This window comes from Acartia tonsa, chromosome 9, assembly GCF_053477335.1.
Source record: "Acartia tonsa isolate MP-2025a chromosome 9, ASM5347733v1, whole genome shotgun sequence".
Taxonomy (NCBI): domain Eukaryota; kingdom Metazoa; phylum Arthropoda; class Copepoda; order Calanoida; family Acartiidae; genus Acartia; species Acartia tonsa.
The window spans coordinates 18,807,535-18,824,108 of NC_137268.1; the positions used below are offsets into that span (position 1 = coordinate 18,807,535).

The 16,574-nt window shown below is 30.8% G+C and overlaps 1 protein-coding gene across 1 annotated transcript in view; it reads right to left on the bottom strand.

The window, feature by feature from the left end:
• Positions 1-895: 895 nt before the first annotated feature.
• Positions 896-16,574, bottom strand: part of LOC145327752 (uncharacterized) — a 42,692-nt gene continuing 27,013 nt past the window's right edge. The window contains exons 4-8 of the mRNA XM_080171307.1: positions 13,929-14,074; positions 4,777-4,932; positions 4,178-4,309; positions 3,303-3,404; positions 896-2,500 (exon numbers count right to left, since the gene is read on the bottom strand). Coding sequence (XP_080027433.1) covers positions 1,856-2,500; positions 3,303-3,404; positions 4,178-4,309; positions 4,777-4,932; positions 13,929-14,074 — 1,181 coding nt within the window. The 3' untranslated portion in view covers positions 896-1,855. The remainder of the gene's footprint in view (positions 2,501-3,302; positions 3,405-4,177; positions 4,310-4,776; positions 4,933-13,928; positions 14,075-16,574) is intronic.

Sequence of the window (16,574 nt, forward strand, 5' to 3'; positions counted from 1 at the left end):
TACAATTTAAAAATTAGAATATTTAAAGGATATTATTTTTAACTTGCAAGATTTTTATGCTATAATTATTTCCCTTCTAGATCTACATTGATTTAATTCAAAGTTAAAATAAATTGTAGCGGGACAAAGTGTCTCAAAAATCACCCATGTGACATGATAAAATTGACTAATTATCCATCTCTTTTTTAGGATTTGTCTTTCCCACTTCTCCTCTCATCTTCCTCATTTTTATGGCGTCACATGGCTGATTTTTGAGACACTTTGTCCCGCTACATTAAATTCTTAGTTTTTTAGCACAATTTTTGTTATCTATGTTGTACTACTTGTAAATTATAGTAACGAAATTACTCTGTAAGGTGACTGTCCGTCAGTCATTCGATACAGTGCAGCGTGAGAACAAAACGTAGTTCTTGGCTATTTAAGTATTACGTTATACTTTATTTTATATTAGCGGCTACGCCCCTAGAGGCCTCTAGGGGCACTTGAGGAGGAGAGAGTCGAATTTATTAATTCAATTTCTTATTTTAGATTTTAAAAGAAAAAGTAAAAAAAATTTGGGGGGGGGGATTTTTCATTTTTTTGGGGGGTTGGGGGTGTCCCATCCCCCAAGAAAATGGTTATAAACCTTCCTTGGACCTATGAGAAGCTACCCTGCTAAGGAGAACCCGATCAGTTTAGCGTTTAGCGAGATCCTTCGGTACAGACAAAAAAGCTTACTACTTTATATAATAGGATAGGAAATGTAGTTTTATTGGCTACTGTATAAAATATACTATTGAAATTGGTTGTGTAAATTTCTTCTAATGTAGGTCGTATATCTGTTCAACCTTTTGATAATTATTTTAAATTTTTCTTGCTTCGCTACTTATAAATAATGTCATCTTTATTTTTATCCTTTAAACGGTCTGGTTTACAATTTATAATTTAATTAAAGCTGATTTACATAGGCATATTAGCAGAAGAGGTACCTTTCTTCTCAACCCCTAAAAAAAATGTTTAGTTTTTATAATTGAAAAATTTACTTTTTTTGGGTGGGAGTTGGTTTACCTCTTTAAACTAATTATAATATAAAGCTAAGTACTAGTTATTTACTAAATATTATTTCATAAACTAAAGCTTCAGTTACATGTAAGAAAAATTAAGTTTGAAATGCGAAGGAAGGAATTAAAACAGCTAACTGAACAGACTAATTTGTCGTCTAGGTTATGCATAATGGTTCTCTGGCGATATTCGACCTTAGACTGTATGGTCAACCACTTAACCGTCAACGGCCGTCCTTTAATCTTGTAGGCATCAAATTTTCCTTCGCATAACCGACTTAAGATAAAAAAATTATTAAATTTTATCTAAAATTCACTAGCACACTATAAAAAAATCAAATTTAAAATCTAATATTATATTACATATTATTATTTACTTTTAATGGCACTTATAGGTTTATTTATATCCATTGATATCTTTTGAGAGTTTTAGAGAACTATCTATTGTTAGATTTAATTACAAAAATGAGATTCAATTGATTTTATGTTTTAAAAAAATTTATTATGTAAATTTTGGTGTAATTTTATCATGATTTTTTAAAGTTAAGTTTATCATACAGAAAAAAAGCTTTTTTACTATTAAAAGTTTTACAAATAAAATGAAAGGATAACTAATATGAGATTCAAAATACAAGGGTAAATTTGTCCATGAGGAGCGTAGCAATATTAAGCTTTTCATTTATGATTTTAACATATTTTACTGACAAATGACGTTTATTATTGTTTATAAAACCTAACAAAAGACTTACAGACAAAATAGATATCAATTAAAGAGTAGCTGTCATACTAAATAACAAACAAAACTATCTAAAATCTTATTGACTACAATCCAAATCATCTTTCTCTACAAAGGCTTCTTCTACTTCTGACTTGTTTTCAGTAACATTTTTCTCTAAAGATTCAACTGTATTATCAGAAGGAGCATTTTCCAGTTCCTCTTCTTTTTCTGACTTGAAAAAGGCGTTTGACTCTGTCACCTGACTTGCCATGGTTCTTGCCACCATTGCAGCTTCTAATCTATCCCTTATTATATCAAGACTAGCTGCCTGAGACAATGTAGGAACCGGTTTTTCAATGTGTTTCATTTGTCCTTCCTCCTCCTGATGGTTGATATTATTTTGGTTAAAAAACTTTCTTCGGTCAAAGAAGTGTGAAAGAAAATTTTGTGAAAATCTAAAGTCAGGCATCAACGGTGTTGGATAGTTAGGAGGACCAGTGTCGTTTTCAGCAATACTATCATGCGGCTCTTCCTTGATTTGAGGGGCCCCCACCAGTGAGTTGTGAGACATATTGTTGTTAGCACCAAATATTGGGGAGTAGGGGAGGTGGTTGTAGTATGGGTTGGGGGTAGAGGCTGGGGATGAGGCCCTGGAGGTGGAGGGTGATACTCCCCCTTGGGTTGTGTTGTCACCCTCGTCAAATGATGCGTTGTGATTGCTCTCTGACATGGAATCCTCTTCCTAGAATAAAGGTATTTTTTCAAATATTTTTGTAATTGATTGCATTACACATAAATTGTCATTTGGACATTACATTTATCAAATATGTTTTAGGATATTCTATATTATTCAATTACATTATTTTATTTTTTTAATAAAATAAATAATAGCGGCTTCGGCCCTACCTTATAGGGGCTCTGTAATCGAAGAAGTAGAGAGGGGCTAGAAAAATAGCTTAAAAGAATTAAAGTGAAATGAAATAGCGTAAATCCATCACAGGACCTATGTGAAGCTTACCTAAAATACAGAACCCGAATAGTTTATTAGTTAAACAAAACCCTTACTACTTTATACAATAGGATATTGCATTTCTACTTATTGATAATATATTAAATGTTAGTTAAGCTATAAAAGTTGGAAAGAATTTTAATGAATATAATAGATTTGAAATCTGCATAAAATTTTAAGGAATTTTTATAAAATTCGTTTTTTGTATAATTCTTTATCTTTAAGCGCAAATACAAATTAAGTTAAATAATTTTGACATCTGTGATTGGTGGATTGAAAACTATCTGCGCTCTGATTGGAGAAGCTTAAGTGACGTACACCATTCAACCAATTAGAGCGCAGGTAGTTTCCAATCCACCTATCCTATTGGTCAAAATTTATTAACTTAAATTGGATTTGCGCTTTTAAATAATGAATTATATAAAAAACGAATTTTATAAAAAATCCTTAAAATTTTATGCAGATTTCAAATTTATTATATTCATTAAAATTCTTTCCAATTTGTATAGCTTAATGTTTGTTGCTGATTGTTTACCTTTATTTCAGCCATGCCAGAAAGTATGCTTTCAATGGTAAAGGCACTTAGCTTCTTCCTATGAGCCATCAGACTACTTCCATCACCCACTACATCTATATCCTGAATTATAAAAGTGTTACTTATGATCTTGGAAACAGTTGAACAAATAAAGAAAGACTTTTGGGATTTGTTGATTGCACGATAAGAAATTAACATTTGTGTCTTCCTTATCCTTAACATGTCTTTTGGTTCATTGAAATTGAGAATCATTCTCAGCAGCAGAGCTTCTCTATATAATTCCCTGTGTCTGTCCGTCTGTCAGTCTGTCTGTCAGTAAGGCTATGCGATAACTCTGCTGCTACACAAAATAGACGACTGAAATATAGTGTGAATATTATCTTTAAACATGCACATTCAGTATTTGTATATGGAAAATGTGATTTTCTTGGCTGTCATTAGAGATAAGTAACTACTTTTAAAAAGATTTTGTTGAACATAGAGCACCTATTATGTAATTTTATTGGTCCGGCGGTCTATCTGTAATGCTCTGTAAGCAAACTTAATTAGAAACTTTCCTTGGCAAGTAAAGTAGAAATATTTTTGGAATTATAAGCTTCACTACTTGTCGAAGTTGCCATCCGTGTTTATCATTAATAGATATTAAATAGATAATATACTTGATTAGAATAAAATACTAGAGGGGAAGGGATTAAATGTTCCAATTTTCAATAGGCTCTTTGATAATCAACCAATAGTGTCGGGAATATTAACACAGCCAAGTTTCTACAAATGAGCAGAAAGCAATTTGCTAGCAGACGAAAAAGTTCCACAACAGGGGGATCAAATTAATTTTATGGTTATATATCTACATATATTTATAGATTTATTTGTACCTGTTCAGTAATAATTCCTCTCTGAACCAGATATTCTTTCTTGAGAGTATCCATATCAACATGGATTCCCTTCAGTGCCAACTTCTTCTGTTGCTTGTCCAACTGCTTGCGGATTTTCTTCTCCTGCCTCTCCTAAATTAAAAGGCATCAGCTGATGAAACAGACGCACAAACAGTTATTCATAACTAAAGCATGGCAGCGCTTTAAAAGAACAGTATATTATTAAGACATTCTTTTTGAAAAAGTTTTTGAAGAAATGCTTTCCTGTCAATATTGTACTAATTTGTCCTAGGAATCAATTGCAAAAAATCAATTTAAAACCACCATTATTTTAAAATTCAAAAAATTATATAGACAAGAATGTTCAGAACTTTACATTAGCTAAAGAGTAGCTTTTCTTCTAAAAACTATTTTATGATACAAAGAAGAAATATGTCTGTCCGTTTGTCTAAAGCTTAAGATCTTGGTAACTGCTGGACCGATTGGAAATCAACAAAATTAAAAGAGTCATTATCGATATGATTTCGTCACAAGGGTTTAATATCTTGTTAATATCTTGTTGATGTTCCCATAACACAAACTTTTTTGGACGCAAGTACCTGTTCTTTTCTAATGAGTTCATCCGGGGTGAGTGGTTCCCCCGAGCAAGTCTGGGGGTGGGCATTGTGGGCAGGTCTCCCCGGACCCTTCTTGGTGTTCTCCTTCTTGCGGTACTTGGCACGCCTGTTCTGGAACCACACTGATATGCGAGATTCCTTAAAACAAACTTGTTAGTCAATAGATTCAATTTTCAAATATATAAACTAGAAGGGTATTTTTCACATCTATAACAAAATGTATACTAGAGACGTTGAGATTGAAACCTAATTCCAGAATTGCCTTCACCCATAAACAGGTGCAACTGAAATAGCACCAGGAACAGTTAGGACTTTCAAACAAAGATTATGTGTAGTACTAGTAGATGTAATACTTTGTAAGGTACTAAGTGTACTAGATGGATCAACTCTATCTTTTTGGATGCAACAATTTATCTTGCAATTGTGATGTATAGGGCCATTTCAATGGATGTTGTTATCCTTGTTTACAAAAACAAGACATAAATATAACATCAGCCCAGCCTATATCAATCTATGAGCAGTAGCTAAAAAAAAAGTTGATGCCACACACCACGCCAAGCCATGCAGTAGCTATGAATGCAAAATCCTATTATATTTTCATTTAAAATTCACTCAAAATCATATTGAAAGTAATTGGTATGTATTTTGGCGCGCAGCCTGCTAGCTGTCCCACCTAGGCCGATTCTTATAGTCATGAAACTTCCAATATTAGTACAAAATTTGAGTAATTTATGCATACTAATAAGATGTTACAATCAATATAGAAGACAACTTTAAAACCTTGATTAGCCTGTGCGTAGAATGCCTCGTATGCCTTTATATCTTGAGCATGCAAATATTGGGCTTGTCCCCCACTGACACACACACAATCAGTTGGATGCCTTAATAACCTTTTCTTGGAACTGAGCAGGAGCTGAATGATTTTCTTAATTTACCAATTTCAATCTGTCTTTTGGTAAACCACACATTTTAAACAGTCCTTTTTATCCTTATTTCTAAAACCTAATTCAAAATTCTAGTTACATTTTTAAACTTTTGGGCAATTCTCTTAGTCTTAAGTCCTGACTGACAAAAATATTAAATTATGCCCGTGCCTGTGTGTCATTGTATTTCCTTAACCCTTAATTTTAACAACATCTTATATAGCAGAAGTTTTTAAATGGGGTGCTAGATCAGAGTCTGATAAGTACGGTACATATATTTTACTAAAATATTTGGTATTCTTAAGTTTTATAAATATTTTCAAAAACACACATCAGATTGCTGGCTTCTTGTCACTAGTTTTTAATATCATTACTATTGGCTTTGCCCCTAGAGGTTTCCAGAAGCTTTTGAGAAGGATTAAGTTGAATTTGCAAACCAAAATTGTTCAACCCCTTCCCCCATTTTCAATTTTAGTTTTTATCAAATTTGTTTTAGGGTGAAGGGGATTTTTTCTAGAGGTGATATCTCTTGGGAGGGTTGTGGGAGAGAAAAAAAAGTGTGCTCATCCAGTGGACTCATGACACTTTATGCAAAAGCCATGTCAATTCCCTTAACTGTGGATGCAGTGTTTCAATCAAGCCAAGTTAAAATATTTTTGCGTGGCAAATCTTCAGGAAATTGATGTGCGGACCAATTTAAACTAAAACAAGGAAGTACTTTTTCAAAAGTAGCAGAGCAAATTTATTTTATTGAGTTTGAGTCTAAATACGTCATAACCAAAGACAATAACATAGTCAAAAATACATAAGCAGTCATGGAACTTGCATTCTGAGTTAGAATTTAAAAGAAGAAAAAATAAGCTGTAAATTTTAAGCACGTTCTCTGATTTGTTGACTAAATAACTTCAAGGTCTTTTGATTATCATAATTGAGGGTGTACTTCAATTTATTGTCCATTGCCATATCCTTTAAGATCTCTGGTATTATAAGAATATTTTGATTAAGAAGCAAACATAATGACTAACTAAATGTAAAGATTATAAAGTAGCTTTGCTACTACTGAGAATCAGAGGGTTAATAACTTTTTAATTTGATCTTTTCACGAAAAAAAAAGGTTTTTAAAAATAAGTAGTTAGGTCTTTTAATATGGCTTTCATCAAATGGAGAATGAAAAAAGTGTTGAGATGAATTTCTAAATTGTAAAAATTGCACTTATTTTCATTTGAGAAGAAAATAGAAAATAGTTAAAATAAGAAAACAAATTTTAACAATATCCCTTAAATTTTAATTGATACTATTGAGAGAATAGTTATTTCTCGCATGGTATTATAAACGGCTTTCCGCGGATATAGAATGTACAATTATAAGATTAAAACTAGTTTTTTTTTAGCCCCGAGTTGCCGAAGGCAACGGCTAAAAAAACTAGTTTTAATCTTATGATTGTACATTTCTATATTCGTAGAAAACTGGATATAATACGATGCTAGACATAGTTTTTTCGTATGGATGAGAACCGGTTCCTATCCACCGGATTCGAATGAATACGAGAATAGTTATTTCTCGTATCGTATTATAAACGGCTTTCCGCGGATATAGAATGTACAATTATAAGATTAAAACTAGTTTTTTTAGCCCCGTGGTGCCGAAGGATATAATACGATGCTAGACATAGTTTTTTCGTATGGATGAGAACCGGTTCCTATCCACCGGATTCGAATGAATACGAGAAAAAAAATTACAATTCAATTAATTTAATAACATATATGTAGTCAAAATAATTTTGAACAGGTTTTTAAATTTAGCTAGTTATTTAAATGAATATATATACGTTGATATATAAACAGCACAATTTTATTATTAAGCAAAGCTGATATATACATTAAAAAATATGAGGGGCGTGGGGGTTGCAAAAAAGGACTAACTCATCCAAAATGGAAAATGCTTAAAACAAATTTCTCTCTGAGGCGGCATTACTTTGTGTTTTCTAACATTTTTTTTGCAAAAATGAAACATTTTAAATGATTTTAGAGAAAATGGTAGACAATGTAGACGAAGTGTGGATTGTTTTTAACCATTACAAATTTAGATGTATTTTAAGTAAAAAAATCATAGAAAAAAAACAACAATTGTATAAAAAAAAAACATTTCTATTTTTTAACAGCTAATATATAAAGATACAATTCGTTCTTTTTTTTCTTTCATTTAATGATTAGTAAAAAGAATAGAGGGGGCAAGGGCTATATGTAACTTTCCATATATACAAGGCAAGGACCCTATCACGATTTTGTATTGGGTCTGTGAAAATCAGCTGGTAGCTGGTAAAGTAAAATTTAAAATTTTATTTTTAAGCAAAACAATCCAAAACAATAAAATCACACACAAAAGCTTGTGAAAATAAAGTATAATGAAATTAATTTTCGTCTGCTGCTAAAGGGTCCTTGCTATTTGGGGGAGGTAGTTGTCTGAATTATACATCTATACAACCACATTTATTATCAAATGAATTAAAATTCCAAATGAAAGGTGGAAAAGGTGAGAGAAATAATTTGCATTTTTCAAATAAAATTGTTTGTATGTTTTTTGCATGTGTGTTGTGTGTGATCGTGTGTGTTTGTGTGTGTGTTATTCATGCATCTTACAATGTAAATGCATGCCTTTTAAGTGTTCCAACACATAAAAAAAATTTAATAAGCAATTTGAATGAAAAAATAATTAAATCACTTATTGTTGGAGATAACTTATGACTATTGATAGAAAGAAAAGGTGGAAATACAATGGCTTATAACAGGTGCAAGTTATAATTGTCAGGACTTACAGAAAAGGACAGTGCAATTAAATGATCGTAATATATAGTCATTATTTATTACGTAATTTTTATTAAGTAGTTATAAATTTTTGGTGTTAGTTAATCTTAACGAGTAAAAAAATGGAAGATAAATTGATGTACATTCTCAATGATGATAAACTAATTTACCCCATCTGTAAATCAAATCATTGGTTGACACTGCTAGTTTGAAACAACCAATTGTTATTTATAAAAAGTATCTAAACAGTTTAAACGAATTTAATTTTTCGTTTCGTTTTTGCTAAGCTAATTTTAAAATTTTTGGTAATTTTAAAAGTTTACCCTGAAAAAAATGTTTGTTACTGAAAGGTGTGGGAAAGGAAAAAGATTAAATTATGTATTTAATAATTTTACATGTTTACATTTTTTATTCTTTAAATAAACAGTTGAGTACCCAATCACCCCAGGATTCATTTTATTTTAAAATCATGTGGAGGTCTGACAAAATATCTTTGTTTTGGTGGTTTTGTTTAGGTAATTATAGGTAAAGCAGTTGCGTATCCCGTAGGGCTACACAATATAATTAATATACATGAAAAATGGGTTATGTTTTATCTAATAACGATTAAAAGGATTATACACCTTTTTTATTTTTTGTATAGCATGTTTGCTATTTTAATGCAATTTTAGCGCTTTCTCATTTCAGTAGAGTAGCTACTCTGTATTTTGTTTATGTCTGTACGTCTGGTCAACTCTCAAACGCTTTTTCTGTTTCTGTTTCTGTTTCTCTGTGCGCATCTAATATATAAGAGAGAGAGGGGACAGTGGTTTGTTTATTCAACCCTAATTCAACAGACCACAGTTCTCCTTAACACACACATTCAAAAGCAAAATTTGAACCCATTAAATTTTTTTTTCTTTTATATATTTTCTCTAGAATTACTCATTTATAGTTTACTACTTTTAATTGCTGTGCTTTTTTATGACAAAATTTCCATGTTTTAAATCCTTAAATATTAATCTTTACAAGAATAGATAATTATGGCAAAAAAAGTAAAAATACTGTATTAGATATTTCTCGTATTCATTCGAATCCGGTGGATAGGAACTGGTTCTCATCCATACGAAAAAACTATGTTTAGCATCGTATTATATCCAGCTTTCTAAGACTGTAGAAATGTACAATTATAAGATTAAAACTAGTTTTATAGCCCCGAGGTGCCGAAGGCACGGGCTATAACTATTATCGCATCGTATTAGAGACAGCTTTCCGCGGATATCAAAATGAAAAATTATACGATTAAAACCTTCGGGTCTAACAAAACTGGTATCACTTTTATGATTTTTATTTTAATAGTCATGAAAAATTGTCTGTAATACAATGCTATGCCTGATTTTTCAATACGGATGAGAACCGGTTCTAATCCAGATGATGATTATCTGTTTCGAAGCCATACTGGAAATGTACTGTTAATTAATTTTGGGCAGAAAAAATGCGCCAAGCTTGAAAGAGAAGGTATCCAAAAACCATTTCACGGGTAAAAGTGATAATAACAAATTTCATGATTGCTCAATTCATTTCTTTCCAAAATTTTTCTTTCTTTTTTTTTGAGGTGTTTTTATATATGAGCTAATTTCTTTTATTTAAATAACAGCTATGAAGACAAAATAATATAACCAAGTAAATAATCCAAAAAGGAGAACCAAATCAATTTAGCTGTTTATAAAATCTTAAGTGACAAATTAATATAGATAAAATTGCAAAGGCAACATTCTAATAATAGATGGATTCTATTTTGTTGTTACATTTAAACACTTTTAATTCCATTTCATTTCTTAATTCTAATACCAAAATATTTCTTTGAGAGAGAGAGTGGTAGATTAAAATTACAGAGAGATAAGGAGAGAAAAATAGAAATAGATAAAAAAAAGATATAAAGGGAAAGAAAGAAAGGAAGAAAGAGAGAGAGAGAGAGAGTCAGAGAGAGAGAGAGATTTGATATGAGAGAGAAGATCATTCAAAACGTTTAAATTGATGGGGGCAAAAAATGTAAATGATTTTGGCCAAGATTTGAAATGTGTTTTTAATAGCGAGGCTACTCTAAAACTCATTTTGTCAATCTGACTGTAGTTAGGGATGGCGGGAAAATGGAATTTATCCAGCTGCTATGTGAGATAGACTACTAAATTATTTGTGAAGATTTCTCAATTCGACTCAAATATAGCTATATGTGATAGGTTCTTAAAATGTCTGGGTATCCTTATTATAAAGTAACAGGATGTCTGTTTGTCTGTACTGAAAGATCTCGCTAAACCTTTATGGTTTCCCTTCACAGGGTAGCTTCTCATAGGACCTGGTTTACAACTATTTTTGGGGAGGGTACCAACACCCTCCCCGGAGTTCAAAATATTTCAATAAGATATATTTAATTTTCTGCCTTTTACCTATTTTTTGGATGCTACCAATCTTGTTTATTTTCAATCCTACTACATCAAATCTTATACATTTGAAATGACATATTAAACTGCTCAATGGTAATTTTATCTACTTTATAATTTTAGAAGCCTAAAAAGAGTGCCTTTGGCTTTTAGGAAAAAAATATATAAACATAAAACATATATATAGTACTTGTAATTGCTTTAATCATGTAAAACTATTCCGAAATAAAAATAAAGATTGAATTGCTTATGAAGTTTTTTGTCTTATTTATTTTATTTATTTACGAAGTTTTTAAAATTATAATTAACAACACAAAAGTTTAACTAGTTTCCAAAGGCAGAAGTAGTATTCTAATGTTTGTTACTGCCTATATTTTGACAACCTCATTCTAAGACAAAATGATTTAACAAAACTCAAAACTAGGAAGGGGAGTTTATATAAAAAAGATAAATATCTATTTTGAATGGTGGAAGGGACAACATAAAATAAATAATTTTCTAATTTAAACTTAATGTGTCAAATTCTGACTTTGTAAGCTTATTCTTTAGGAGGAAAGAAGGATTGTAAATTTATTAAAATAGCAAATCGTTGCCCCACACCCTAGTACCAAGATGTTTATATGTTTGATTCTTTGGGTCTATTAAATAAGTGGAAGGTTTTAAGATATTTTCACTTATAAATCAATCCTTCCAAGATGAACACCCCAAATTCAAGGAAATAAACTTCAGACAAAGATCAAACAAACAAATAAAATTTCTCAGCAAAAACAATTGAACCTCCCTCAAAATTTGGACAAACCTGTAAAACTCAATTAGATATTTCGCCAGAATGTAAACATTATTTAATCATAATTTTTACTGACAAATAAAAAAGTTTAAAACAAATGAGAAATTCTTTCACAAAAAAAGAGGTTTAAACCAGATCTTATTTAATCCCAAAGGGGAATTGCATACAGTGAAATATCCTAAAAAGATGTCAATTGTCAGACAGACAGACAGACTGACGGACAAAGCCAGATGAACAGACAAACAGAGGAAAGTTGTGAAAAGGAAAAGTAAAAAGTAAATTATGATTCTCTAACACTTTTCTAAATTTCAAGGTGTTTTATTAGATGCGTGACTTCTCTAAATATTTTTTCTTCCTTTAATATTCTGCAAACTATATCTTGGATGGTGGATGTAAATATAACGTATTAGGTTTTTTAGAGCATGATTATGATACATTAGTTAATCAGGGGATAAGATAGTGGCCGATAAAATAATGTAGAATCCCAATGATGATACACATAATTACATCTTCTGTAGATTATAATTAGTGGTTGAAATTTTTGGACACTCAACTAAATGAACCAACTAATCAAAATTCAATAAAAGTCTGAAAGGTTGTTAGGCCATCGAAAAACAAAACTTTATTATAACACTCTAGTGACTAGTGTAATAAACACTCCAATGTCTCCTCCCTCCCTGTCAGGTAATACTACTTATGTTAAATGGCATACTATCATTAACAATCATGGTCGAACCAATCGGAAATTCTATCCTTTACAGGTAGAATTAAACACTTAGAGTTGGGGGGAGATGAATTTATCATCATTGGAACACAATTGTTATTCTAATTAATATTGTCAATGCTCAACAATAGCTATATATTTCTATGGCATTGCTTCGCGCATTTACTAAAGTTGTCGTTCTTGGTTTTTTGACACACAATCGAAATTCATTTTCCGCTCAAGTCTGTTGTATTCAGGGATTGAACAATGGATGAAAAACTTATTTACACCTTCAATTACGAAAAACAAAATTTCCCCTTATTTATTCTAAATAAATGGAAAATTTCGACACTAATAGTTTACAACCAAATTAAGATTATTAAAAAATGCCCAAAGTTGTTTAGCATGTTTTTTGAAAGTTTAGGGACCAGAATATTAAAAGTCAAATTTTCCTTTAAATAGATAAAAAACAAGGATGACAACATCCATAAGTAGCGAAGCACAAAAAATCGTGGATGGAAATACGTAAAAGTAGATTTAAAGTGTATTTATTTAAATCAAAATAGATTTATTGGAGAAAATAAACACGAAACCTTGTTTTATTTTTAATGATGACGACAGTCAAAGTAGATTACATAAAAGATTCTCATAACAATGGGAAAAATTATTTTGATACTAATATCCCAAAAAAGTTTGAAAATGGGACCAAAAACGCCAAATATATGGGGAAATATGTAAAACATATAAAAAAAGCCAAAAACCTGATAAAAGGCAGTCTGACCGCCATGGTTGTTTTCTTTAAACAACGTGAAATTTAATTTTGATATCTATAACTGAAAAAATATTGAAAATCGGACCATAAACACTGAAGATATGGAGAATAATGTGAAAAATACAAAAATAGCCTAAAACCTGCAAAAAGGCAGTCTGGCCGTCATAGTTGTTTTCTTAAAACGACGGGAAATTTAATTCTTATGTCTATAACTGAAAATTTTTTGAAAATTGGACCATAAACACTGAAGATATGGTGAAAATGTGAAAAATACAAAAATAGCCTAAAACCTGCAAAATGGCAGTGTGGCCGTCATGGCTGTTTTCTGTAAACGACAGGAAATTTAATTTTGATATCAATAACTGAAAAAATTTTGAAAATCGGACCATAAACACTGAAGATATGGAGAAAAATGTGAAAAATACAAAAATAGCCTAAAACCTGCTAAAAAGCGGTCCGACCGCCCTTGATGTTTTATAGTTAATTGTGCTCCTTAATAATGGGAATGTTGTCAAAAAATATCAGCTGTCTATCTTTAATAGGAGCCGAGAAAATCACGTTTCCCCTATTCTGTCTCACACGGACGGACGGACAGACGGACAGACGGACGGACATTTCGAATTATAGAGTAGCTTCGCTACTAAAAATAGATATATCTTCACTTGATCAATTTAAAAATTTAAATCAAAGTTTCAAAACAAAGGATAGTAAATATTATAACATACCTTTAGGTCCAATTTAAGAGCAATGGCCTCCCGCATAAAAACATCCGGATAGTGACAGGACTGAAATACTCGCTCCAATTCTTCTAGTTGCCACTGAGAAAAATTTGTCCGCGAACGTCGTCTTCGTTCGTCCTCGCTTTCAGTATCTGAACACAAAATTTTTATTTGAAATCATGAGGGGTAGTTTATATCAAGGGATAAGACAATGGCCGATAAATTGATGTACATTGTACAGCCCCTTCTGTAATTAAAATTAGTGGTTGAAACTTTTGATCACTTAAATTAATTAGCCAATCATCAAACTTCACTAGGCCCCAAAGTAGTTAAGCCAACGAATAAGAAAACTTTACTATAAACCTTTGTGGACTAGTGTAATAAATAGCCCATTGTTCCCTCTCTCTCACTAAATTATATACTACATATTTCTGTCATTTGTGAGCTGAAAACTTTCGCGGATAATATAAAGTCTTGATTAGATTGTGAAAAGATACTGTGTCTAAATTTTAATAAAAAACTTTTTACTGATTTAATTGAACCAGCATAATGCCTAGTAAAAATGTTGTCCTACAATACAAATGACCAATGATAGGCCAGCATATATTTTACTATTGTTTAATTACAAAGTATACTGGCCTATCATTGGTCATTTTATTGCAATACGTCATTTTTATTAGGCACTATTTGCTGCTTTGTTTAAGTCAGTGAATAGTTTCTTAATTAACAGATCCATAGTATAGATGTAGTATATACAGACAACTTCCTCTCTTCCTTTTTCTAAGACCTTCTTCGTCTGCTTCTAAATTATTTTCTGCTACTTAGCTGTGTTAATATAAGTGATACCATTAGTTCAATGACCCAATAGAAAGGTTGCACAAGGTGGTTGCGATGAGGAGCTACAGTTATTTAACCCTTCCTAGTGTTTTACTCTAATTCTTAAATAAATTTACTTCTGTTACCAAATCCCTATCCAAACACGAGAGTGGGGAATATTAATACCAATCGAGGATATTTTGGTTAGTAGTTATCCATTTTATTGTGTTAAGAACAATAAAATCTTACTATCAAACTATTAATCAATTTTATTCTCCTTCAATGGACACTATGCTTCTTGGTTTTGAGACAATAACTACCAAACGAATAATTTTCCTAACAATGAATCTAATATAAAAGGTTAATACAACTCTAGGACCAATACAGCATTCCTTACAAGTACAATCCATCTAAAATGTTATATATCAATAGAAACTTATTAAAAACAAGCCTAAGTATAGAAGAAACCCTTTTTGTAATCCAACATCTATAAGCGTTCATAGAACTATATAAAAACTCTTGTGGCTTCGCCCCAATTAAGATTCAAGAATCAACCTTCCATACATGTTTAAGAAATTGTGTCTCAGAGTCCTCTTTTTATATATGATTCTTTTTATGCTCTTATTTTTGAGCTTTGATAAAAGATTTTTACAACATCTAATATCAATAGCAATGATTAAAAATAAAATTTAAAACCTAACAAGATGAAAATCCGTTAATTTTGTAAATAAATAAAATTCTAGCGGGCAATTTTAAAAAATGGAAATACTATCTAATATTAAAATCTATTTAGAAAACGTCATTATACTTCAAATATCTTTAATATTTGTCTGACTTTTTAAATTAAAGATATTTTGAAGTCGCTGCGCTATTTAATGGACAGCATGGTCTTTGTTACATATCTACATGTTCAGTTCATATATCTATAATACAAAGTAGCTTGATGTCTGTCCGTCCGTCTGTCTGTCTGTCCGTCCGTCTGAAGCTTAAGATCTCGGTAACCACTGAACCGATTGGATTCTACTCTTCAGGGTATATACCTATTGGTCCTGTGGTGGTTTTAAGCTATTTTCTTGGGGGATGGGACACCCCCAACCCCCCAAAAATGAAAATTTCCCCCCCCCAAAAAAAAAATTTTCATATTTTTTTCTAATTTTATGTTTTTTTATGTTTTTATATATTTTTATTAATTTTTATATTTTTTTATATTTTTTTATACTTTTTTATACTTTTTTATATTTTCTTTATATTTTCAATTATTTTTCTTCTATTAAATTTCTTTTTTTCTTTTAAACTTTGTTTTATCAAATTCAAAAAGATTGTGAAAACTTCCTTCTCCTGTGGGGGCGAAGCCCCAAAAAGACTAATGGCCAAAAAATTTTAAAAAACAATAAAAAAAAAGGAAAAATTTCAAAGGTTTTAAATAATATAAATCAATATAATAGGTTATAAAGAGTTATAAAATGTTATAAAGAGTTATAAAATGATATAAAGAGTAATAAAATGTTATAAAATACAAAAAATATCTAAAAATATGTAAACAAAATTTTTAAAATTCTCCCCTGAATCTTCAGAAATAAAGCCCCTAGAGGCTAGGGGCGAATCCGCTAGTAACATAAAATGTAATACATTATGTAAGAGAAAGAATGATAATAAAATATGACAAAAATGTGAAACTTATGTTTTCTTGAAATGATATAAAAAAAGATTTATTCCATATGAGACTCTAGATATTATAATGAATAATACAAGGATGTCAATATCCATTACAAAATACAAACTTTAAAAATCAAATAATAATCGACTTCCGATCAAGATACCGATACCATTTTGACA